Raw genomic sequence first — 26,405 nt, 5'->3', positions numbered from 1 at the left:
TGCTATAGGATGGTGCGTGATGGAGAATGTGAGAAACCTTGTGTGGTCTTGCTGCCTGCTGGAATGAACCCAAAACAGTTAACCACAAAAGCACTCCTGGGTTTTGTCTAGGGAAGGAATGTATTTCTGCTCTGTAAGCAATCCTGGCAGTGCTCCAGCACATGGGCAACATGGAGTGTGGAGGAAACTGGACCTCTAAATGACAAGGGTAAGCTGTACTAGCAGTGTTAGTAGCTTGGCTGGATATGGCAATAGCTTATTAACAGCAGCAAGTACCAGTCAAACCACCGTAAGCTGATCTGACAGTGAAGGGAGGCAGTGATGCCAGTGAAAAGAGAAAGAAATGCAGCAAGATGTTCTAAGAGCTGGGAATTGTGTGGCCCACCCTGCCCTGAAGGAAACAGGCGGAAGATAAAGATACGGGTCTACCAGCTTCATGGAGCAGGAAGCTTGTTTCTTTGGATCTCTCACAGACTTCATTGAGTAATTACCACTGCCAGTGGGGAGAGGCTTCTTGACAGTAGGGACAGCGAGACAGCGAGGAACACCAAGAGAGACTAAGGAATCCCAATTTCTGCAAATAAAAGACAAACTGGACAATCACATGACCAGAGGGCCTAGGGACAGCTGATCCTGCCTTGGGGAATAAAACCTAGATCAGATGAATGGCAAAACTCTTAAGGTTACAGAGCCAAGCTGTATTTTTATTTCCTAAAATAGAGCAGAAATTTGAGAATTGGGAGATAGTACCTCCCAAGGAGGCCAAATGCTGACAAGCTTATCAGCTGGTGTGAGGTCTGTATTTAAGGAGCTCTCACAGGTCCCTCTCTTAAGACGGCTTGGCTTCAATTTCCAAAAATCAAAATGTGTCCCTGTACACATTCTCTGGCACATTGCAGGTTTCTGATTGCAAGTTAGTTAAAACATGTTTTCCTTCTCTCTGTGTCTGCTGTGGAGTCACAGCAAATTGATGCTTGGAGTTGTGATCTGTTCTCATTCTGAAGCGTGCTGAAGATGGAGAAGGAGGCCACAGACATACAGTAATGCACAGCAGCCTTCCCACAGATACAAGTCTTACATCTCCAAAACACCTGATGGAGAAGAGAAGATGAAGAGAGAGCAGAGAGCTGAAGTTCTTCCTGCTGGTGCAACAGCAAAATTACATGACAAATGTAAATAGAAGAACTAGAGTAATTAAAAAGGTGGTCTTCAATCACTTTCTGTACTGACTGTGGTCTAGAAAGTATCGATTCTTGTTTGCAGTGAAGCTATGTGGTTTGCAGAAGCAGTGGTACGAGGTTCATATTCTGTCCTTTGTTACTGCTCCTTAGCTCTAAAAAGCTAGTATAGTTTTCTTAATTCCTATAAATCACAACTGGTAATGAATTATTTTCTCACCTTTATGAGAAGATTCTGTCTATCTTCCTCTGTACTTGAGAAGCTACAAGTTTTCAGCCTAAGAATTTTCACAGAATCACAGCATGGTTTGGGTTGGAAGGGAGCTCAAAGCCCACCCAGCCCCAACCACTGCTGTGAGCAGGGCTGCCGCCCACCAGCTCAGGCTGCCCAGGGCCCCATCCAACCTGGCTTTGAGCACCTTCAGGGGTGGGGCACCACAGCTGGTCTGTGAGGTATAACTTAAAGCATGAGAGGAACTGTCTGGTTGCTCAGTGTAGTTGTTAAATTCCAATTTTCTAAGAGCAATTATTTGCTTTTTTTGTAGTTCCTTCTTTGCCCTGGGACAGACATGCCTCGTTGTCTATTGAGGATGCAATCCTGGAAATTGCAGGTCATTAGGATACTGGAGCAAATTTTTCTTGGAAAAATTAATGTAAATGGGGTGCTGGGGTTGTCGACAAGGACTGAGTTTTACAAATAGTTTAAATATGCATAGTATCTATCTATATAGCATCTGTTTTAAGGTGCTCAATGTTTATTTAGTGTGGGTTGGTCTCTTCTCACGGGTGACAGGACGAAGGGAAATGGCCTCAAGTTGTGCCAAGGTAAGTTCAGGTTGGATATTAGGAAAACTTTCTTTGCAGAAAGTTGTAAAGCACTGGAATTGGCTCCCCAGGGAGGTGGTGGAGTCACCATCCCTGGATGTGTTTAAAAGCCGTTTGGATGTGGTGCTCAGGGACAGGATTTAGCGGAGGGCTGTTAGAGTTAGGGTAGGATGGTTAGCTTGTGGTTGGACTCCATGATCTTTAAGGTCTTTTCCAACCTGAGCAATTCTATGATTCTATGAAGGTTCTCAGTCTCTTCCTGTGAAGTTGCACACACATTGTACATTCGCTGTTATCTTCTTTCTCAGCTTTCCACTGCCATCATGCCCCTCCAGGAAGGAAGAATGGGGAGATGGGGCCATGGTGGCTGTCAGTGCAAGGCACTGCATGGCCATGGTACCTGCAGCAGTTGAGTGGGACAGACACAGAGTGAGGGGTTACTATGAAGGAAACGCCCTGAGGAGCGCTGTTATCAATGACTGAGGTTGGAAAAGGCCTTTCAGATCATCTGGTCCAGCATCAGCCCATTCCCACCGTGCCCACTGACCACATCCCCTCAGCGGCACATCCACGCCGTTCCCGAACACCTCCCGGGACGGTGACTCCATGGGTGATGTCTTCCCTAGGTGTGACTGGCGCTCAAGCCAGTGGAAGCGCCGGCACGTCGCTGCAGCACCCAACCGCACGTCCCTGCCGCCCCCTGCGCCCCTCAGCTCGCCGCGGGGCGCCTCCCCGCAGCGGGTCGGCCGATGGAGGCGGCGCCGCGGATGCGGGGCAGCGCGGCGCGTTCCCGCCCCCTGGCGGCGCCATCGCGACCACGTGCCCGGCCGAAGAGCAATCTCGCGCCGGTGCTTCCCGCGCGCCCGCCGCCAGAGCCGCAGGGCGGGGAGTCGGAAAGCGCGAAAATCCCGCGCATGCTCCCTCCGCCCACGGAGGGGCGGACGGTTGGCTTAGGCGCTCCGCGTGTGCCCGTGCAAGGCACGCTACACCCCGTGACGTCAGCGCGCAGCGTCACGCCGGTGGGACGCACAAAAGTGTAAGTTTCAATTTTTTCCCCCCCCCCTCCCAACAACTGCCCCCCCCTCTCCTCGCTCCCTCCGTTGTCGGCGGGGGAAGAATTAAAAATAAAAATAAAATTAAGAGAAAGGAAGCGCGCGGCGGGGTCGCGGGGAGGGGCCGCCGCGCTCGCCTCCCCCCCCCCCCCCTACTGCAGCCGCCCCCCGGGCAGGTGTGCGAGGGCCGCGGGCCGCGCGGTGACAGCCCGCACACGGCGCCCCCTCGTCCCGCCGCGCCGGCACGGAGCGTGCTCAGCCGTGTCGCCCCCCCCCCCCACCCCGTACCGAGCGGCCGTTGGGCGCCCGCTCCCTCCCTCTCTCCTTCCCTCCCTCCGCCCCTGCCCCCTCCCGCCGTGCTCGCGGGCCCGCGCGCGCCGCCGCACATGTGCAGTCGGGCGCCTCCGCAGCGGCAGCGCGGCGCCGGGCGGGGGGTGCTGCGCGCCGGGACCCGGGCTGGGGGGCGGCGGCGGGGGATGGAGCCGGCGCTCTCCGCCTTGGGCCGCTCAGGTGCGGACTGCTGCGGCCCGAGGATATGAGGAAAAGGATGGAAGTCGCTGGGAGGCGCCGCGATCGGCGTGGCCCCTCGCCGATGAGCGGAGGCCCCGGCGGAGGGGCGCGGGGCGGGCGGCGGCTGCAGCCTCTGTCTGCGGGCGGGAGGAGGGGGGCGGCCCCGAGGCCTACGTGTGCCCGCCGCCGGGATGGGGGCGGCTGGAGGAGGCCCGACCGTGCCGTGCACCCCCCTGTGCAGCTGGACGGGAGCGGAGCCGGCGGCTGTGCGGGGAGGGGGGGGCGGCGGGGCGTCGCTCCCACGTGCTGACTGAGCGGGGGCGTCGCTTCGACAGAGCGGGACTGGGGGGGGAGAACTTCGTGCTCTCCCAGAGGATTGTGTTGTGAAGCAAAACGCTGTGGGGAGCAGTCGGGAATTGGGGCGGTGCAAAGTTTGCCTCCTCTCATTGTGGTGAGCTGACTGATGTTGGCTGTGTTTGCTTTCTAGAAAATAGCATCGTCGTCCCCGCGTCCCGCAGGCAGCAGGATTGTAAGAGGATTGCCTGCTAGGCTGGGGTAACATGGCAAAAGATGTAAGTATATTTATAGCACATCACATGCAGGGGCATAACTAATAGCATATTTTTGCTTTTGTTTTTGCTAACAGAAGCAAAGCAGGTCAGGCTCTGTTATAGCTGGCAGTGCAAATGTATGAACCTGACTCTGCTCTACCTCAGGCCTAGGCTGTGCTTCCTTATGGGTGATCCAAACCCAGAGCAGCTTCAGGTCTGCAGCAGTTTCCTCAGAGCAGATGTGAGGATCTACTGTACTCATAAAAGCAGTCTGATCATTGGCATTAGATGAGTTCATATTGAACGCTATCCTAGGTTGGCTTTGACAGCCCCAGAATACACTGTTCAGGTGCTGGGATGGTTGGTGACTCTGTCCCGTTGTCTCCAGAAGTCAGCAGCTGAGTGTCACTGCTGGCTGGCGCTGCCTCTGCTTTTTGGTGTGTTCAGGGCAGCAAAGCCTCCTTATCTCCTCACTTTTTCTTCCCTGTCCACTCAAAGATGCTGATTACTGTCGGTAAAAACAAGCATCGGGAACTTGCAGTGTAGACTTCCCTGCCATCTGCGCCAAGACTGGTGGCCTTGAGGCAGGCCTCAGAACCACCTTTGCTCTTATCCATTCCAGTATTCCTTTAAAAAGCATTTAAATGCGTTCTGCCTTTCAGAATCTATTGCATTGTTCATAGCTAATGTAATTGGACTGCCACGTTTCTTTATGGAAAACGAGAGAATAGAGCACTCTGTATTCAGATATGAATGTATCTCCACTTATGTATTAAAAAAAAAAAAGCAAACAAGTTGCAAAGTGATACAATTCAAATTCTAAACAGCAGGTTACGTTATTACGTGAACTGTTGTAGCTTTCAAAGAGTGAGAATTACTGTGAAATAGTGATTGGTTCAACAAATTAATCTTGTAGGGAATTTTAGTAGTTCAGAAGCACATGAGAAGTATCTCGGTGTGCAGAAACGCAACTAGAAATACATAGTCACTGCAAGCTTGCCTGTGAAAGATAAGGGTGTTCAAGTGTGCTACAGATAGCAGAGTTCAGGGAATGAAGGGCTGTACAAGCAGGGAAAAAATGAAACAGAAGGGGTGGAAGAGGAGATGAAATAGCGGCGGTTCAGAGCAACTCAGACACTAGGATACATCTGTTTCATACTGCCGTTTGGAAGGAGGTGGGCTGAGTGAAGGACTGGCACCTGAAGTGCGGATTAGTAGCACTGATCAGTGTCATAGAAAGTGTGTGGGAACATAATGGGCGTAAGACACCTAAGAAAGAACCTAATTTTTCAGAGATCTATCTTGCTGGAGGAGGGGAATAATTAAGGGAGGAATAACATACACAACGGTAAACTTCAGAAATGGAAGAAAATGCTATAGTTAGGAACAGATAGGTGTTTTCAGCGTCTTCTAAGAGTAGATCAAGAAGTAATAAACTGAATTTGGAGAAGTGATAATCCGGCTCAGGTTGTAGGTAACATGTTAAGCATGCTTGAGCACTGGGACAGGATAGGGAGTGTATGAAGTCTTAATTGATGAATTGTCTAACCTGTTTTCAGAAGTCTCTGTGGATATATAAGGTCCTGTTTCAGGGAAGAAAAACAAATTGCTTGCCTTTTCTCAGGCTATTGCATGGCCACCATTATGTGTTGCCTAAAATGTGTAATGAATCTTGGGAGATCTTAAATTTCCAAATCAAACCTATTAGGTTTGGTTTGATGTTAGAAAACGGAGAAGCTAATTGATATAACAGTTTTTTGATTTTCCAAAGGGAAGAGTGATTCTCACTTTTTTGAATTCAAAAGCTCAGTTTTTACCCTAGTGAAACAGTGGAGTTAGTCCTGGTAGGGAAAGCAGCGCTGCATTCCTGGGCACGGGGTCTGTGAAGACCTGTGCTCCCTGTAAACGTAAACATTCTGACATGGAAACGCTGCTGCAATTAATGGCCTGTGGTTCTGCTGTGTCACCTATCAAGTGCTGTAACGGACTGCAAGATGTGGTGAAGATGGCACGGTTGATGAATGCCCCCACCCCTTCCTTCCTTTTTTCTTTTTTTTTTTTTTCCAAGTAGGGCTGAAGTGGCACAACTGTGATGAGGGCGGTTTGTGCCGCTCTCCCCCCAAGTCTGAAGGTGGCATTCCCATTGCCAAGCATGTGTCAGCATGCTGCAGCTGGGTAGCATGGGCTCTGGGTGCGTGCTGCTGGGTCCTGTGCTGGCGGCTGCTGGAACAGGCGGCCCTGCAAGGTGTGGAGCCAGAGCTGCACTAAATAATGTTCCTGCTTAACCCCTCCTCCCACTTGCTGAAGGAAAATACTTCTTTTCCTTAAATTGCTCACGTCTAGCTTTTCAGCTGATGCCTCTGTTGTATAAAACTGCTATTTGAAAATACCTGTCTGGAAAGTTAAGCACCTGCGAAAGTGTGCAGACTAAGATTTTCTAGGGGAATTGAAGAAATTGGGAGTGGGATGGAGAGTACTGGCAAGCCCAAGAAAATGCTTTTTAAAAGGACTAAGTAATTAGGGCCACAAAGATGGTGAGGGGCCTGGAGCATCTCTCCTATGAAGAAAGGCTGAGTGAACTGGGTCTGTTCAGCCTTGAGAAAAGAAGACTGAGAGGAGACCTGATCCAGGTCTATAAATATCTACGGTGTGGGGGGCAGAATGGCGAGGCCAGTCTGTTTTCAGCAGTGTGTGGAGACAGGACAAGGGGAAACGGCCGGAAACTGCAGCATAGGAAGTTCTGCACAAATGTGCGCAAGAACTTCTTTACAGTGAGGTGACGGAGCACTGGAACAGGCTGCCCAGGGAGGTGGTGGAGTCTCCTTCTCTGGAGATGTTCAAGACCTGCCTGGATGCCTCCCTGTGCGACCTGCTGTAGGGAACCTGCTTTGGCAGGGGGGTTGGACTCGATGATCTCTGGAGGTCCCTTCCAACCCCTACAATTCTGTGATTCTGTAATTAGAAAAGTACTGATCAGGTAAGCTGGCAAGAAAATGCCTTCAAGGTATTTGAACAAAGTCTAAATTCTGTTAAGTATTATATTAAAATATATCCCACTAATGCTTTTCAGAGTGTACAGTAAAGAAAAAATAAGCAACAAAGCATTGGTTTTTGGCAGAATACTTTCATCTCCTTTGCTGTGGTCAGTGAGCTATGAGGGGGGGAAAAAAAGATACATTCTTAAGTAGCACCTTAATTAAAAGCTTGTAGGTTGAGTTTAAGAGCATAATCACATCTAGTTGAGAGATAACAATGTAAAAAGAGGCAGCAGCTTGTGAAGGTTAAAGTATCTGTGAGCATTCCAAATTTTATTTTTTGGAGTGGTTATATAAGGGTTAGGAGATCTAGAATGCTATAAATGTAGAAGGAAAAAGAAAGAAGAAACTCATTTTCCAGTGTGATCTGGTCATAGTAATGAGCATAGCCATTTCTGGCTTGAGGCATGCGAGCATTGTGTGGAGCTGAAATCAGTTCTAATAGAACCAGGCAGGCCGTGGAATATCACATTCAATTCGGAAGAGCTGAGTTACTAAAAGGACTTCACTTTTTCATAATTTGAAAGAACAGCAGGGAAGAAAAGATGGGTGAGTAAGGGAGTGCCAAGTGCAGTGTCTTCAGAATGCATGCACCATGGCAGCAGGAGCAATCTACTGCATCTCAGAGGCAGAATGACAAACTGCTCTGTTGAGGGCAGTAGTGTTAGTAGTGTACAGTCTGATGTGTGCATTTGCACCATGTATGTCTTCTTTGAGAGCAGTGGACACAGTGTATGGGAAATTCCTTGGTTTGAAACAGAAGTAGCATCTCCAGAAACTCCAGCTTAGCCACATCCCCTTTTTGGTTAATAACTGTCATTCTCTGAGACTTCACTGAGTCTACCATAAACTCTTCAGCTGCTTTTACAGATGTACGTCGGAGGCAGGACCTGGAGGAGCAAAGGTCCTCAGCTGACTTGTGCTGCTCAAGGGATTCATGGTTAGGTGGAGGTAGAGTTTCCTGAGTGAAATGCTGACCTTTCTTGTCACCCATGGCATGCTTAAAACTAAGCAGCACATGATGTCAATAGAAGGAGACAGAAAGTAAATTTGGTACCTTAATTTTTTGTCTTCCATTTCCCAGTGTAAGTGAGAACTGCTTGCTGGCCTTATTTATATTCACTTATGTGTTATAATTATCTGATAAGTAAGGTGATAAATACTTCTCTTTATCAGTAGTATCAGTATTTTCTCCATCACTCAGTAGTTTCTAGCTGGTAGTAGAAAATCCAAGTTAAGGTGTGACTCAGGTTCTGCTTTCAGATATTTCTGTTGCAGATTAACTGTTGAGCCCTTCAAGCAGCCGTTAAGAGAAGCTTGCAGTTCTCTTCTTTAAGACCCAATGTTAAGGAGAAGAAGCAGGACTCATTTCTAGGCACTGGAGCTATTAGAGAGGGTAGCCCTGTGCATGGTATTACAGGCAAATAGGGAGCTAGACAAAAGGAATGAGTAAAATTTCTGATCTTGAAAATTGCCTATAGAATCATGAAGGTTGGAAAAGACCTCAGTTCATCTAGTCCAACCGCCAGCTCATCCCCACCATGCCTGCTGACCACATCCCTCAGTGCCACATCCACATGGTTTTTGAACACCCCCAGGGATGGTGACTCCAACCTCCCTGACCTTCCTGGGCAGCCTGTGCCAGTCCATCACTATTCTTTGTGAGAAGAAATTTTCTCTGATATCCAACCTTAATCTCCTCTGGCGCAACTTAAGGCTTAAGATTGAAGTAAATGAGTTACATAAGTTAAATGCTCACTACTTGTACAGTTGCTTGTGATTGTTTCAGTTGTTCATGGTTATTGCATAGACTGTTTCCACTCTTAGAAGAAAAGTGGGTAAGAATGTGCAGTTGAAAACTAATTTGGTGTTTTGCATACTTTTTAAACTGGCACACCACTGTTAGCTCTCAGAACTTCTCACAGGCTGAGATACCTTTCTGCACAGCTATTCATCTGGAAGGCTCATACAGTTTCATGAATTGCACACAATGGCGTTGGTTTGAGGATGACTGGTTCTAAGATTATATATATATATTTAATTTTATGGTTTATTCTACTGCTATCTTTTTCTTGAGTTACTTTGAGTGATTTTTATCTTGTCCTCTTGTTTGCTTGAAGCATATTGTCTGTCCTCGGTATTTCATTAATATCACTGAATACCAGATATGGCCCATGTATCTAACTTTGCAAAGGAAGCCTTGTGTATGTGCGTAAATCCTGAAGACACTATGGTAGAGGCTCTTCTGGTACAGAGTTCAGCACGTGTTCTAATACCACTAGACCCCTAAAGACACAGGGTTTAAAGATTGATGGCTTATTTTAATTGATTATTGAGAAGACGTTTGGGTATGTAGTTTCATCCAATGAATTTATCTCACAGTACTCCCTAAATATCCTTGGAGTAAAATATGTACTAAAAAGCAACAAAAAAGTAGAAACCTGCTAACTAATTGCTTACAACAGTGTCACTTAATAGGTCAGTAGGTGTGCTCATTGTGGGGAAGGAGGTAGATCTCTACTTCTGTGCAGGTAATTTTGCTGGAACATCCCGAAGTTGTACTTTTTAACTGCTTTTATATGGTTCTTGTACATCAAACTTGAGCAAGCCTTCATGGCAAGAGAAGGTCACATTTGGAATAGACTTATAAAAAAAGAAGTTCCTATTGGAAATAGGAAAAAGATTTTTACATGAAGTAATGTGAGCATCTAGGAAGCGCTCAAGAACCTACAAAACATTTAGCAGAGTTCTTAAAGTATCAGCATGTATTTCTCTTATTATGTGTAATTTTTATTTCAGTGAGGCAGCTTATAGAAATTGAATTGTCAGTGGATTTCAAGAGGTTTGCACACCTTGTTTGGGATCATTTTAGCTCAATGACTGCTCAGTAGCTTAGTTTATTTCTGTCTGCTTTTGGTCAGTTTTAATGTGTTCAGAAGTTGGTAAACTGAAGATGAAAGTATTATGAAATCAGGTCTTATGAAAGTGCATCTCAGTCCAGATTTTCAAATGCTGGTAGAGTGTTTTTAAATATGCCTTTGAGAGGAATGCAGAAGGAAAGAGAACTTCTAAGATCTTTGCATTGCAAATACATAATAAACTCTATTTCTTATTTTCCATGTTAGTTTATATTTATTAAACAGAGAATGGCAACTCAGAAGTTACCGTCACCTCGCTAATCGTTTTCTCTTAAGCTTTACTTCTTCATTAATTTTATGTGTAGTTAATGGTAATGGCTGCATATGTTTATTTGTTGCATTACTAAGTAAATACAGTGTGTGCTGGCAACTTAACACGCTCAGCAAAAATGCCAATTTTCAAAAGTTAAATTACGTTAGGGATTACTTATTTCAGTATTCGTATTTGCTTGCTTGGATATCACTGAGCAGAGATTTACTGTGTCTTAATTGGAAGTGAGTGGAAAAAAATGGGCCAATGTTTGCTAAATATTCTCAGTGTCAAAGTGGTTCTCAGAGGATGAACAACTTGATTTTAAGTGTGGTCAGTTGTCCATATGCCTAGGAATGCTGCTGGCTGCTTGTCCTGTGTTGCATTACATTACATCTGCTAAGCCCCATGGTATCATGGTTATGCAGACTTATAGGGAAGTAACGTTATGGGCTGCTGTAGCCTTTTAAGACATCAGTAAGGCAGACAAATCTTACTTAGCGTAACCTGTTGAATTCTGCTGTGTTCGAGTACTGTTGAACAAATTTCTCAAGGATTTGATTTGATTGGAAGAAGTCTATTAAAGTCAAATCTACAATGGAATTGGGAGACAGTTGTGGGAACAGCAACTGCTGTTACTTTTCTGCATGGGAGTGTTGAGGTCTGGAGGACACAAAAAGGCTGAGTAACTGGGTCTGCTCAGCCTGGGGAAAAGAAGACTGAGGGGTGATCTGATAAATGTTTATAAATAACTCAAGGGAGGTGGGAGGCAAATGGATGAGGCCAGGACCTTCTCAGTAGTGAGTAGTGACAGGACAAGGAGCAATGGCCTAAAACTTGAACATAGGAAGTTCCATACAAACTTGTGGGAGGGCTTTACAATGAGGGTGACAGAATATTGGATCAGGTTGCCCAGAGAGGATGTGAAATTTTCTTCTATGGAGATATTCAAGACCTGTCTGGACACCTACCTGTGCAACCTATTGTAGTGTATCTGCTTTAGCAGGGGGGTTGGACTCGGTGATCCCTTGAGGTCCCTTCCAACCCCTGCATTTCTGTGAATTCAGCATTTCCTTTCCTGATTAGTTTGTGGTAGAGATGGTGAACCAGTGCTTTGGTCGTATTCACACTAGGAATCTCATATTCAGCTTCCTACAGCCTTGCAGTTAGTTTTGGGGGCACCAACTTCAGTGTTGGCAAAAATTGGGTCACTTCAGCCATTTGGTCACTGTGAGAAACAGTCTACTATAATAGTTTTAACTCTGCTTGGATTTTTTGATCTGTGTGACTTCTTAGGCTGGGTCACTGTTTGACTTATCTTCAAAATGAGTTCTTCGTGTCTGGAATTCAGCAAAGATTACATGTTACTCTTTTTAGAAAAACAGTCAGCAAAGTTAATGGCCTTGAAATGTTCCACAATGGAGAGAAAGCTTTAAATGCAATTCCATGTATGTATGTCAGTGTCCAGTGTATGCAGTACCCGTGGAGCATACGTTCAGAGCAAAGATTGACTGTGCTTCACTGAGCTACTAACCTATGATTGTTTATTTTTTAAATCGTTGCAGGCTTCTGTATGATTCAGGTCTTTTAGTGCCTTAGTGTTTTGTTTGCTCCCTGCTTAGATTAAGGAGCTAATAGTTCGGTTTACTCTTTGGGAAGCTTTTTACTTTGGCATAGGTCATTGCCCAGTGGTTATCAGGCACGTTAATCTTGATGTGCTGTGAACTGAAGATGGGGTGTATCTGCTTTAGATGAAGGTTACTGGGATGCAGTAAAATAACACATAAGAGAATTGTGTAGGATCAGGGTCCTGCTGCCTGACTTTAGAAGATCTTTTGCCTTACTTTATACAATAAGGCATAGTTGTCACTTCATTTGCAAAATGCAGTTCAAATATTTTAAACTTAAGAACCTTCTTTCCTTTCTTGCAGACCTCTGCTGTATTCCTTAATTACCTTTTAATTTCTGTGAAAAATGAAATGGCTATCTTTATAGGACAGCCTCCTGTATTTGTATGATGATTCATTTCCAGGGCATGTTTGTTTTGGTCCCTGAATGAGGTGAGAGTCCAATGGGGAAAAATAATGTATAGTCATCTTGTTACAAATGACATCTTTGTGTCGCCAGGGGTGAAAGTAAAACTAAGCACCATTATTTCTGGTTGTAAGCTGTTCTCCATTTGTTGCTGTGCTCGTATTCCATTGTGTTTTTTTTTGTTGCTTCCTGATGATAAAATAAACCCCAGACCCCTACATTATGATTAAGGAGGCACGCAATCAAATTGCATGGCATAGTGCCTTTATATTTATTGTTTACTTTTAAAGCATGAAATCCTGGAGATTGGTACTCTGTACTGATCAAATGAAGTAGTTTGCTCCAGATGTGTGGGTTTTTGCCAGTTGACTTTGCAAATGCCTGTAGACAGTAGAAGCATCCTCCTGATGCCTTTGACAAGCTGCAGGAGGAAATTTGCTCTACTGGGAATACTTTTCCTTTCTCATTTCTTCATTGCCTAGTTGTGTCTTCACTACTTCTCAGTGTGAGTCCCAGTTTATGTACTCTGTAGCTGTGGCTTAATTTAGTGTAGGATGTGTTCACTATCCCTGTTCCCATGTTCTTACTCTCTTTGCATAGGATCCAGTCTCCTTGCTCTTTTAAAACTTTTAGTTTCCCATCACTTCTGTTTCCTGTACTTCTTAATAGACTCCCAACTACACTAAACTCTACTCCTCATCTGTCGTCTTACATTTGATTTTTGTAGTTCTTTTTCATTCTTTCCCAGTCAGTGCCGATGTTGTCTGCTTGTTTCTCCGGCTGTCCTATTCTGACTCTTATTCTTTCAGCAGAGTTGTGTATTTTGACCTACTTTTCTTGTTTGGTTGTCAAATCCAGTTCTGTGCCTCATTTTGGTGGTCTTATCTTGCTGTTAGCAACTGAAAACTTTCTGAGAAATAACTTTTGGCAAATGCCTCTGTTTCCATTTATTTCCACCTTTTTTTTTTTTCTTTCCCACTTCTTTCAGCTCTTTCTCATGGAGCATACTAAAAATTTGGCTCATTACATAGAAGCGAGATAGAAAAGGTATTTATATGGCACAAAGGCAGCTTTCTCTTCTCTGTATTTGCTTATCTCATTGTAGCAGGGGGATCTTCCTCTCAGGTTAGCCTTGACAGACATCAGACATGTACCTCTCCAGTTATTCTGCAGTCCAAATTCAGCAAGAAACTAATGTTTAAAGCTTTTAATGAATAATTTTATACCAATTTTTAGTAAGAGAAAATTGCAAGTCTGGAAGGCTGTGGAAATGGTGCTTTCATTGTAAGGGTGTTGAATTCCTACTGTGTAACTTCAGAGATCACAAATACAAGCTAGCTAGCATCAGAGGACTTGATATCTCAGTCTGCAGTGTGGGATTTTTTTTAACAAGTGAAATTCTCTGCATTCTTAGCAAATTTCATTACAGATTTACCTTAGTCCAAGAAAAAATACTATTTCACAGTTTACTGTCTCTCAGTTGGAGACCACTTATAGTTTCTCAGCTTTTACTTGGAAACAAAGCAAAAATAGACTTCCTAGTCCTTTTGGCTGCTAGTGATCTTATAGCAGGCTAACTTCAATTGAAACTTCAATATGTTTAGCCTGTCAGTCGTTTTCTTATTCTTAGAAGTTCTGAACAGTGATGAGGTGGATCCCAGGTGGTGGTAGGGTTCTCTACTCAAGCATGGCTTCCACAATTAAAATGTGCAGATTTACTGATTTGTCCATTGGTCTTTAATCTACTCTGCCTGTGTTTAGCAGAAAGGGGATCAAAGTTTTTGCTGGAAACAGCTGCTGGAGTTAGATGCTGTGTTGAGGGTCCAAAGCTATTTGCTTTTTTCTTTTTACATCTCTGTTGGTTTTGTTGAAATGCGAAAAGCATAAAGGGTTTTGTACCTGTTACCTGTTTCCAACACAAAAAGTTCATTTACATAGCCTTGCAAAAGTTTATGTACCTAGCGTGCCTCTTTGAAGAGGAAAGCAACTCTAAATTGTGAAGTTGCAGACAGTTAATAAAGCTTTCAGAATCAAATATTTAGATCGTGATATTGCTCCAGGCAGCACTGACGTTATCATCAAAGGAAGTTATACATCTTGAAGCTGAGAATCATGAGAAGAAAACATTCTCTTTTTATTCTGTTATCAGATGGAAAAAAAAAAAAAAAAATCAAAATACCTTGATACAAGTAGCTCGATAAAGCCTGAAAACTAAATCTGTTTTCACATCAGAAAAAGTTGATACCCTTCTTGGTGAAAGGTTACTTTTCTATTGAGGAAAACAAAAACCGAGTACTACTTGCATTCATTGTGGATCTGTGACTGGGATATAAATACTGGGAGCTGTGGTCACATTTCCCTCTGAGGTCAACTTTAATTCTTCTGGGCGCTGTGCTGGGTAGGTTATGGAGGGGTAATCCTGGACCCTTCCAAAAAAACTGCCCTGTAAAATAGCGGGAATTTCTTTCAAGTATGCACTGAGAGTTTTTTGCCTAGTGGTTCTATTGTGGAACAAAGACGATGGATTTTTATACGGGATGAAAGTTTTGCTTTTGAGTTTTGTGTCGCTAAAAGCTACTGACTTTGAGGAGACTCAAAAATAGTGACAATTTTGATCACCTCATAGTCAAATACTGTGTCTAGAAGTGTGAAGTGCACATACTGAGCCTGGAGAAGGAGAATTTTCTCTAGAAATGAAATCAACTTCCATTATGAATCATTGCAGCTGGAGGTGCTGCTTGCTATTGAATTTGGTAATGTTCTTCCCAGGCAGATTTCTTGGAGCCTTTCCTAGGCATACGCTTTCAAGTTGAATATTTACCAGCCATGTAACTGCCAGAACTGAACCTTCGGCAAGACAGCGGTGTGCAGGGTGGTGGAACTCTAACTGCTGTAGTCTTCATCAGTTTGCTGGTTCCTCAGGGTTCTTGTTGTTTGGTGATTGTCTTTCTCTGAGATTTTCCAAAATTGTATTCTGCTGTTGACTGAAATGCAATGTTTTTCCTGAATGTTTTCCACTTTGTCATTGGTTTGCATGCTTTCAGTCACACAGAAACATGATCCAGGGTCACTAACCTGACCCTTTGTAACGTTAGATTGTGTTCCTAGAGTTGACCATTGGTTTTGGTAGTTTATCATGATGTAGAAGGAAATACGAACCTTATTATATTATGTAATGTATTAATTGATAGCATACTGAAGGATAAAATGAAGTAATAGAAATGGTTATATTGGAGATTGTTCCAATTAAAATAAAGATGTGGGGAGGCCAAAGAATAACTGATTACTGAATTACCTAATTTGCTAATTATTGAAATAGTATTCAGTAGTGATTTGCCTTTTTTACTTGAATTCCTGCATAAGCTCACATTGTAAATATTTGTATTTGGCTTATCACTGTAACTGATATGCAAACTTGATGCAAGTTTTCTTTTACATATTAAAAATCTTTCCATCCTCATTGGTATATTTCTCATTCTCATGAAAAGAAAAACCATTGGATGTCTTAGGAACACAAGCCTCTTCTTTCTGTTGCTGAATAGAAACTGAAGGATTGCATTTAGAAGAATTGGGACAGTGAGACTGTGCTTCCTGTGTGGTTTAGCACTCCTGTTGTGTAACTGAGGTAGGGTTGGGCGCGTAATGTAATACCTCCAAATTTGTCTTCACATCTGATTCAATACATTGAGTTTGGGTGTTCTGAAAGTTTATATTGCTGCAGAGCCTGCTTTATAACATCTTTGCACATGTTAGAAATTTCACGTTAGTGAATAGCATCTTTCTTTGGAAGGGTCAGATGTAGTCTGTTGACCTGCGGCGTTGTGTAGGTCTGGTGTTTAGGAGTAGGGCAGGAGAAGTGTCGTTTGTTGGAGCTGACCTTTGAATCCCTGCTGTGGGCAAGGTGGAGAGCAGGCATTGTTTGTGTCCTGGTAAGTTGTTGCAGTCTCATTAAATCAGGCTATTGCTTTTTTTTTTTTTTTTTTTGGGGGGGGGGGGGGGGAATTATGAGACGGAAGGACAAATACTACAAGCTCTTCATTTTACCCATTGCTTCCATTATCTCCTCACTTAGGTTTCCTCTGTGCCACTAGGTCCTCATCTCTGCAATGCTATTACAGAATTCTGCACTTAATCCTAACCTTAGCAAAATTTCTCTTCTGGTCACCTCCCAGCCTGTCCTTAGTGCTCTATCAACCACTTTTCCCCTCTTCTGTTTCAGTGAGAGGAGAGAAAATTTTCAGCAGTTTCCTGCCTTGTGAAGTTCTTTCTGGCTTAAAAATTGATTGCTGTCATACACCTGGATAGTAGCAGCACTACAGCATCCTCTAGTGGTCTGCTTGGTTTGCTGAACTTGCTAATTACCAGCAAGGCTTTTCAGGTAGCCTTTTGAGGGGAAAGTTTTGCTGCTGACTGACAGCAGGGCACTTAATTGTCTCTCTCTGCAGTAGCCCTCAAGTACTGACAGTGCACAAGATACATTTTAGGGACATTTCAGCTTCTGTAAAACCACTTGCTATACTGTGATGAGTACAAATGTTGATTTTTTTTACTGTTCTTTCTAAATGGAAACAGACTGTGTGTCCTGCATTTGTTCTTCCTTCAGGACTGCTTAGTCTGAAGATAACAAGGAGTTACTGCATCATGCATTTTCTATCCAGAATTAATAGTATATATTTTTAATAGCTTCTACTGAGCATTCTCAAAGGGTGTTGATTATTTTATACACTTGGATGAAATCCTTCACTTAAGAGCTCTGCTTTCTTATCCTTTTAAAAAAAAAAAAAGAAGAAGAAGAACAAACGATGTTTGTTTTTAATGCCATTTTTCTGTTTAGTGTGACATAAGGCACTTCTTAGCACCTCTGTTGGTTCTGCCATGATTTCAGTGGCAAGTTGATAGTTGTTATAAAGTACAATATACAGTCACAGATGTTAGTGGTTCTAATTAGCAAGGTGTTCAGCTATCTATTAAGACACTGCATGTACCCTCGTAAACTTAGAACGCAAAATAGCAAGGTATGTGTAAACTGATTTTCTGCTTGCTTTTAGGAACATGGTAATTATAAAAATCAGTTGATTTTGAAGTTTGGCTAATATTATAGCACAAGCAGTGTGGTTACATAAGTGGCAGATTAGTGAGGAAATGTGAGTGGTGGCAACAGAGTCTTCTGGTGTGATTTCTTCCCTCTTTGACGATAAAAGGCTGTCAGTGTTTGTCAATTTAATAAAAGTTACTTTCTTTGATAGGCTGGACTAATTGAAGCCAATGGAGAGCTTAAGGTGTTTATAGACCAAAACCTAAGTCCTGGAAAAGGTAAGAACACAATTTTTAGTAAGACTGTTTCTTGATTGTTGATTGTTATGCTTGTTACTGGCTTTGATCTACTTTCTTAGCTTTAGTAAAGCTTTTCTTAAGTTATATGTTACGTGCTCAGCAAACAAGCTATAGTTTAATTAAGATCAGTTTCAGTTGTGATTTTACTGCCATTCTGTATTTTGATCTTCACATTAGAATAGCTGTGATGTAAGTGTGCAGGCTGTGATGACCAAATACATCTTCTGGGGCAGTATGTTCTAACAAATGGGAAAAATGTAGGAGTGCAGTAGTTTGAGAGAGGTTCTGACAGTTTGTATGATACTGCATTCATACTAATGCAGTTCTGTCTGAAATAATAATTTGAACAGAACCGTTCTGGACTCGCTCGTAGTGGCTGTGCTTGTATGACAGTGTAATATAATCAAGCAGTTTTATAAAACAGGCTATAAACTTCAGTTTGATATGTAGGCTCAGAAAACTAAGATTATCTAAACATTAGAAGAGTTATGTGCTGTCTGTTACGTTTAGCATAACTGGGAAAGAAAACAGAATACAGTGAGTTCCAGTTGTCTGCAGTTCTAGACAGCTATGTCATATAATCTTTTGTAAATTGATTATGCTATATATGAAAATCAGATTTTTCTTCTCTGTATTCTTATGGGATGTTTCCATAGTGAGATTTCCAGTTAAATGTATTCTTGCCAGTTCATGCATTTGCTGATGGCAGTGTTATTTTTCAGTCTAATACTTTTCTCCAATGTGTTTACCTGTTCTCTGTAAAGAGCAATGATGTATCTTAAGCTTCTAGTTTGATGGGCTGGCCAGATTGTTTTCTAGATTAGTCATCAGATGTATACTATGTACTCTGGATTTTCTGCGTGGTCAGTTGTCTAACCATTTTTTATTGCATTCATCAGCCTTCTTTAACACAAGTGACCCAAATTGTATATACAGTTCCAAGTCAACCGTTGGCCATGTTTTTATGGAGGTATCAGTATTTCTCAGTGCGACATTGTGTTTGTGGTTCACAGTCATCTCACAGTAGATTTTGGTGGAATGGCTGTTTTTCTTTGTTGCGTCCAAATGCTGATAGTCTGGTTTATTTGTGTGCAACAGATGGAGTGCTTTGGTAGGTTGTACTAAGTAGGGCAAAGTTGATTTGGACTGACTCACCTGCTGCTTCTTATCTGTGTTCTCATAAACCTCCATGTTGACAGGTCCATTGACTTTGTGCATTGATGGATTGCCCTCACGCTCAGATTAACCTGTAGTCCAGTTCAAGGCATCTCGAGTCAAGTCTTCTGTATCCTGTTTCATAGAATTGTAGAATATCCTGAGTTGAAAGGGACCTGTAAGGATCATTGAGTCCAACTCCTGTCTCCACACAGCATCACCCAAAGATCATACTATATAACTGAATGTTTGTCCAGACACTTCTTGAACTCTGCCAGATCGGTGCCTGGGGAATGTGTTCCAGTGGCCAGTCACCCCCAGGTTAAGAATCTCCCTAACCCTCCCCTGAAGCAACTCCACACCATTCCTTCAAGTTTCAGCCAACTCTTTTAAGCATTTATTTTTACAACTTGAAAAACTTCGGATTTCTACCCGCACTGATTTAACTAACAAGTTTTGTTTTTAAAGCAACATTGGACTTTATTTATTTTAATAAAATAGTCCAAATAAGTAAAAATGTTAATTTTACAACATCTGTTTTGCAAGTGATTTTTGAGTACCACCTGTAAAATGCCCTTAAGTTGATGTTCTTCATGCTTTAAAAACATATTTAGCATGCAGTAAGAGGTATTGATCTTTATATGTGGTAGAAGGTTGTCTATTCAGAAATCATTCTAAATTCACTTCTGTTTGCCCAAGCTCTTGTGTATTTCCTTTAAGGAAACGTAGCACCTCATTAACCCTAAAAAAGAACAGCACTTTGTGGAGTATCTTTGGTATTCAAGATGCTACCAGTCCCTGGATGAAAAGATACAACTAATGCAGGTTTTCAGTGTGTCTGGATCCTGGGGGGTCCTGATGAGAAGATCCATGTTCTCCTGGAAGACTTGTCTTTAAGGTGACGAGGCATGAAATTTACATCTTAGAGCAGCTTTCATGCTAACTACCAGGTCTGTTGAACTTGTAGTCTGATAGGGTTTTCATGGCACAAATCCACAGACACCAGTCAGCAGCATTTGATTTGGCACAAGTGCTACCGTGAAAGGTTTTGACACGTGTGCTTGGTAGCCAGGAAGATGGTTTTCTATTAAAGCCCTGCTCCCAAGCAGTTTAATGGGAAGAAGATATGATGTAAATGTGTTTGTTTCAGGACATCCTGACAATGCCAGACACTTCAAAAAAGCAGCTTTGCTAGTGTCTCTGATGGTGAGTTAACACAGAGGGAAAGGTAGTGGTATTCAGCCACCCTTCTGTTGATAACCTTATAAAGCTAGATGATCTTATAGCTCATGCTTGCCCTGTGCTGTTGTATTTACTGTCAGCTTGTGACAGTGTGGAGAAATGCTAAATCCCATTGAACACATAAGTTTCTGTGCCTTATATCAAAATAGCCAGTTGCCTTTTTTTTTTCTCTAAAGACTTAGATGCTTATTATCCTGTATTCGGGGAGGGCATTCCTAATCTTGTTCATAAATTTTTCTTCTAAATTAATAAATCATTATAGTCAGAAACAATGTTTTAAGAAATGTAAACTGTGAACTAAAGTGAAGCTCTAAGGACACCCATACTGTGATTTATAGCTGTATCACCTCTTTTTTGCTGATAATCAAAAGGGAGATATCCCTTTATCAAAGATAGAATAAGAGCACAGATGAATTGTGCTGAAGTGACTTGATCATAATTGCTTGCTTAGAGAATCATAAAGTCATTAAGGCTGGAAAAGTCCTCTCAGATCATCCAGTCCAACTGCCAGCCCACCCCCACCATGCCCACTGCCCACGTCCCTCAGTGCCACATCCACATGGTTCTTGGACACCTCCAGGGACAGACTGCACCACCTCCCTGGGCAACCTGTGCCACTGCCTCACCACTCCTGAGAAGAAGTTTCCAAACACCCAACCTGATCCTTCCCTGGTACTATTTGAGGCCATTACTTCTGAAGTTATGAGGCAAGGATAATATGATTTGGATACTTTGCTTGCTATTTTAATTTGTTTCCATTCTGGGATTAAAAATGAAAAAAATACATAGTTGTGTTATCTGCTGGGTTTGTTTTGAAATATCGACCTGACTCACTGCTTAAACTGAAAATTGCTCAAATTCTTCCTGTACATGGGCTTCAACTGATTATTGGGATTAGAATTCATTTTTAGAGTTGGAAATTACGTATGTATTGGAGGAAATGAAAGAATTTTTAATAGGAGCCGAACCAATAAAACTTCATTACATGTCTGTCTTCTAAAATCTATTTGGCAGTTAACTTTCTAAGTCTGTAAATGCTGCTGTGCAGTGAGATTGTATTATGAAGAAGACTACTGCATTCTAGACCCAGTTATTAGGATCAAATTAGAGTCAGTATTAAAGAATACAATTCTAATCCTACCCCTTGCTTGTCAGGATATGTGGTGAAAGAAAACATCTGGTTGAGGTGAGAGGAAGTGAGAACAAATGTTATTTAATTCTCTATTGAAGATAACGCTCTTCAGTTACTTTTAAAATCAGTGAAAAATAAAATTTGCATCATCTGTCATGCCAGTAGGTGGCATTATTGGTACATAACCAGCAAGTGCTTGTCAAGGTGTCTTTAGCTCCTTTTGTTTTCCTAATAGTTAATATAAGATTTCATGCTATGTAGGCATAAGGAACTTGTGTTTGGTTTTCATTTCAAATTTATTAATTTAAAAACTTGAAGTCAAGTATATCAATTTTTAAGGTGTATGTAAGCTCTTTTCAGCACTGTTTAACTGAAATGACTTGTTAAATGACAAGAAGCTTTTTTTCAGTGTAACATAACTGTTAATTTTATACAGAGAGATCAAACTCCCTGATTTTTGACCGTGTTTGGAATTGTGCTTCTGGAACAGAAGTAGAGATCTATTTAGGAGCCTGGGATGCACCCTTTAGCAAACATGTGTCTTACTATTGATTATGGAATGCTGGGCATTGCAGACAGTTCCAAACCATTGTTACTATCTGAGATCAAGTTGGAAAATAAAACTGTATCTGGTAGTAGGAAGGATATTGAAAAAAATCCAACGAAAATCCAAGAAATTTAAAAGTAGGTCTTAGCATTTATTTGAACAGACTTGGAAAGACTGGTTGGTAATATGAGGGATAAATTATTAGTCATATCTAAGAATGGCAAGAATTAGCTAAGGGCATTAATTGATTTCAGAAGTTTAGTAAGCATTTAGTGATACTGTAGTATTACGTAAGGGAAGATTGATGTCTTTGTAAAAGATTTCCAAATTGCTGTTTGAGAACAGTATCTTAGGCAGTGTGATCTGCTCAATACGAAAAGTCACTCTTGGTACCCAACTAGAGGCAGTCATCTACGTGCCCTGTTAGAACTTACAGTAGGTTGAAACCTTCGGAAGTAGTTTGATGTTTTTTGAAGATTAGCATGTAAATAATCATATTTTGTCTGTGGTGGCAAGAGAGAAGTTCCAGACTGCAGCTTCTAAGGAAGCCTGAGGAGCTCCCAGAATTTGCTTGTCACCTGTCTTCATTACCAGATCTTCTAAGTACACCATTTATGCTTATTCTGTATGTTTATATGTGATAACCTAAAGCTAATCAAATTGATGCTTTTGTGATAAGAAATGATTTTCTTAAGCGATGTGGACTGGATAAATGGTTCTTTACGTGACACTTTCATGTTTTCACCCTAGCGGTGTTTTCAATGATGGTCTCACATTTATGAAAGCAGCAGTTCAGACTCACTGATTTGAGGTAGCTTTTGTAGAACAAAATGCCCAGAAAAGACTGTAAATAGTCCTTGTGAGAACTGCCTGGCATTTGATTTCCCCTTTATCTCTATCTGGAATTGAGGTTGAAAGAGATGGTCAGACGCTATGTACATCACTTTGTATTGAGGCAGCTTTATGGGTTTGAGGCTAGGCTTGAGTACACTTTCCTACTGCCATGATGATACTTTGAGGGAGAGGCAGAAGGAGGAAGTCTGCCCTAGAGTTCGTGCAGAAAACTTAGGTTGCTGATAAGCTATCTTGTCGTTCCAGGATGTTTTTTTAGACTTTTTTTTTTTGTTGCTGCCCGTGCAGCAATACTGTGTAAACAAGCAGAGGACTTTCCTCAGGTTACCTGGTTGTGTTCTTACTGCCTGATGTCACCAGCTGTCTGACTGAAATTAGTGGGAGGTCCTACTAACCACCTATTGAGCAGTCAACTACATGGCTATAATTGCCAAATGCAACTTTTGCTAAGTAGGATAGCATCAAGTGAGAACTAGTTGAAGGTGATACAAATACAAGTAGAGCCTGTGGCAGCGACTTTAGTGTCAAGTATTTCAGAACAGTATAGCCATATCTGTAATAAGTCCCATGACTTGAAAAAGCCCTGAGAAAAATCTACAGTCTGGTAACCCAGAGCTTTGTAAATGGAAAAAGAACTTTTGCAAAAGAATGAGAATGGAGTTAAGCTACTTTACATTCATATAAGAGACCCTGGTCACTTTCTGTTTCCAAAGTAAATAATTTTTCTGACAGCTTCCCACAGAGATCAATGTGGGGGTGGTGTGACATGCTGGAGAGAAAAGAGCAGGTTGTGCAGTTAATGACTGGTTTGCTTCAAAGCACAAATTATCTTTGTCTGTGTTTGCTTTGCAAAATGGTGACGTTAAGGAATTTTGGTAATGATTTTGTAGAATTCAGTCTTTTTCCTCCTATCTCTTCTAACCCAGGAAAATCCACGAACAGAAGACAGATGCTGACATCAGGTGCTACAACACTTACCAGAGAGTTCTTGTAGTTTTCATGTAATCCTACATCAGTAATTTGCATCTTAAGAAGTACTGGTGCTGTGCCTTCTTTAAAAATTTATAATTCCAAAATTTGGAATGTTATACTCCAAATAGCACTTGGCCTTCTCAAAAGTGGTAATCGTTATCAGTGTCATTTCTTGGAACCATCTGGTTCATGGAAAGTCTCATTGGTCTTTTTTGGTCTCCCCAACTCTCTTGCTCTAGTTTTATCAGATTCTTGATACTAGTGCTGGCTTAAAAAAAAAATAAAAATAACTTGTATGACTTGTATTGAGATTGGCTTAGTAATGCTGCTGTCTTCCAAGCTGTGTGGCTGTCCTCAGCTAGATTCAGCTCTCTGTTAAAAGCCATTGATTTTGAAGCTTATAGAATCTAACCAAAAGTTTATGCAGTTCTTAAGAGTAGTTTAAGTGGTTGTATTGCAAAATGTGAGGTTAATTCTCTTTAGACCTTTCTTAAAATAACCCTTTTGCTCAGCACCTAGCCTTCAATCTTGTAGAGTGTTTACTTACAAACTGGTCTGCTGGAGAGTTTGCAACTGTGGAAGGAAGTGGTAGGAATTACTTTGACCGCAGGAAAACCATTCTTTTTCTCATGCTGTATATTTTTTTGGCATGTGATAATTGAGAAAGTGCTTTCAAAATTACCTTCTAAAAACAATCATACACATTACTGTTCCTATGCTAGGAGACAGATTTACAAGACTTAATGTGTTAAAGACTGCGTTATCAGAAAACTGACTAGTTATTTCAATGATTTCTGTTGTTGGGAGAATTTTTGGGTTTGTTTTTATAAGACAGAAAAGATTCAAGAGTTCTCCCCTAAATGAAACGAGTAATTGAAACAGACAATTAAACACATTTTCTTTGTGAGGAAAGCACTTACCTAGAAACGTTTGTAGACAGGTGAATAAAATGTTTTGTTAAAGCATGCTGCTGCTTTTGCTGTTCAAGTTTTATGTGATATTACTCCTTGATCCTGTCTGTATCATTATCTTATGTATAGAAGCGTTCTATAACTGTACAGTACTGAAGTTCTACTTCCATTTGGGCTTAATGATTGCTTGTAAGTTGCTTAGAGTTTTCTTCCATACTGACAATATTTGAGAGTCTGAGAGTTTAGGTGGTAAAGTTTTGTCTTTCAATATAACTTCTTTTATGCTTTAAATGGCCTTTTACTGTGGTTTTTGAAGTCTTTGTCTCTTCAGAAATAAAAGAAAATAAGGACCTAGCTGTATTAATAAAACATTTTGAAAAGTAAAAAGAGTTGGTGCCAGGCAAACTGTTTGCTAACATGCTGTTCCAGATTTTACATGCTAGTATGGATGCTGTCTCTTGGCCGTAAAACAGAAGATTATTTGGATTGCACTAATTGATGTAACAGTAATTAACAAATGATTAGTAAAATTCCTTTGAGAAACTGAGCTGTCAGTCACCTTCAAAGCTAAGTTAAAAAAATATTTCTGCTTTATGTGCTTAAACAACTTTCCCCACTCCACCCAGAAACCAGAGTATTATGAGACTTTGGAAAAAAGTGCATTTGGATTTTTAGAAAAGTGCACATTGGGTAAATAAGAAACTAGTAGATACACTAAGCAGACACAAATTGAAAACACCCTTTCTTAAAAAATGCTTTAAAAAAAAAAATAAAATGAGCTATTATGCTTTAATGTTAAATGTGTTACCTTTCATGAGTTGACTTTGACTTTGCTTAGAACTGAAGCATGTGTTACTGTTCTTCCAGTTGTGTTTGTGTGTCCTTGCCAATCAGTTCGTACATACAGACAAATGTACTTTGCAGTTCCTGGATAGGGCCAGGCTGGTTCCGTAGCACAATGCCACAAAAACATTAATGTTCTTAAAAACCTTAAAGAAGCATAGTGTAGGTTATTCCCTTCATGCTGATGATGTAGCTGCAAGATAACTGTATTCGTAGAATTTTATGAATAATATAAGGAAGCTGGAGGCCATCTAATCTAGCCTAATGATCAAAGCAGGGGCAACTTCAAAGAATGGGGCCTTGAGTTACTGAAATTTTTATATAACTGCAGGGAACTTCCTAGGCAACCTGTTGCCGTTTTCATTGTGAATGTTTTTTCCCTGGCATCTAGTTGGAATTTTCTGTGCAGCTTCTGGGGACAGCTGCCTCTTTTGCTGTGCATCTCTGTAACTACCCATTTGACATTCAAAGTTGACAGTTAGATCACTACACGCACACATCTTCTCCTGCCTTAATCATCTCCAGGCTGAATGCATCAGGCTTCCTCAGCTTCTCCTTACATATCATGCACTTGAGTACTCTAACCACGTTAGTAATTTGACCAAAAAATATTTACCTGTGAGTTCTAAAAGTACTTAGTGAAGGTACTTCTGTTTTGTTCACCCAGTGTGATTCTAACATATAAAGTAATTAGGAAACACACTGGTAAGTGTGATAATGAGGAGGAGCTAATGCTTTTCCACAAGGTGGGGAAAAAGGGAAGTTAGAGTCTTTGTTCAAAGTCATGCTTTGAAAGAATCAACAAGCATGTGGATAAGGGTTATCTAATCAGTGTGATGCCCTTGGATTTGTTGAAAGCAGTGGTCAAAAAAAAAAGTTATCGGGCTTTAATCAGCCTGTTAAAGAACCTAAGGTGTCAGAGAATGGGACAGTCCTCCTCTGGGTTAATAATTGATGAAAACCAAACCAGATGTAATGAGGACCCCAAGTGAGGTATTACAATTCAGAGCAGTTATTAAAGTCCTTGTAGGTTACGTTATGGAAACATGAAATTAGTGTCTGTT

The 26,405-nt window shown here is 41.7% G+C and overlaps 1 protein-coding gene and 1 long non-coding RNA gene across 4 annotated transcripts in view; one reads left to right on the top strand and one right to left on the bottom strand.

The window, feature by feature from the left end:
* The first annotated feature begins 2,912 nt into the window (after nucleotides 1-2,912).
* The window catches only part of TFDP1 (transcription factor Dp-1), a 40,935-nt gene continuing 17,442 nt past the window's right edge, over nucleotides 2,913-26,405 (top strand). The window contains exons 1-3 of one of the 3 annotated variants that reach the window (XM_052664514.1): nucleotides 2,913-3,039; nucleotides 4,053-4,137; nucleotides 17,600-17,666. In XM_052664514.1, coding sequence (XP_052520474.1) covers nucleotides 4,126-4,137; nucleotides 17,600-17,666 — 79 coding nt within the window. In that variant the 5' untranslated portion in view covers nucleotides 2,913-3,039; nucleotides 4,053-4,125. Of the gene's footprint in view, nucleotides 3,040-3,455; nucleotides 3,566-4,052; nucleotides 4,138-17,599; nucleotides 17,667-26,405 lie in introns of those variants that run through there. The other 2 variants (XM_052664517.1, XM_052664516.1) reach the window with 2 other exon arrangements.
* Nucleotides 16,615-25,732, bottom strand: LOC128071629 (uncharacterized). Its single transcript, XR_008201923.1, has 3 exons — nucleotides 25,307-25,732; nucleotides 18,843-18,977; nucleotides 16,615-17,119 (listed from the first exon to the last, which is right to left on the bottom strand). It is a non-coding gene; the product is annotated as an uncharacterized LOC128071629 (long non-coding RNA).

The sequence above is a fragment of the Tympanuchus pallidicinctus genome, unplaced genomic scaffold, assembly GCF_026119805.1.
Source record: "Tympanuchus pallidicinctus isolate F22 unplaced genomic scaffold, pur_lepc_1.0 scaffold6, whole genome shotgun sequence".
NCBI classification, from domain to species: domain Eukaryota; kingdom Metazoa; phylum Chordata; class Aves; order Galliformes; family Phasianidae; genus Tympanuchus; species Tympanuchus pallidicinctus.
The sequence above is the reverse complement of the archived record's forward strand: the minus strand, read 5'-3'. Positions and strand labels throughout refer to the sequence as shown.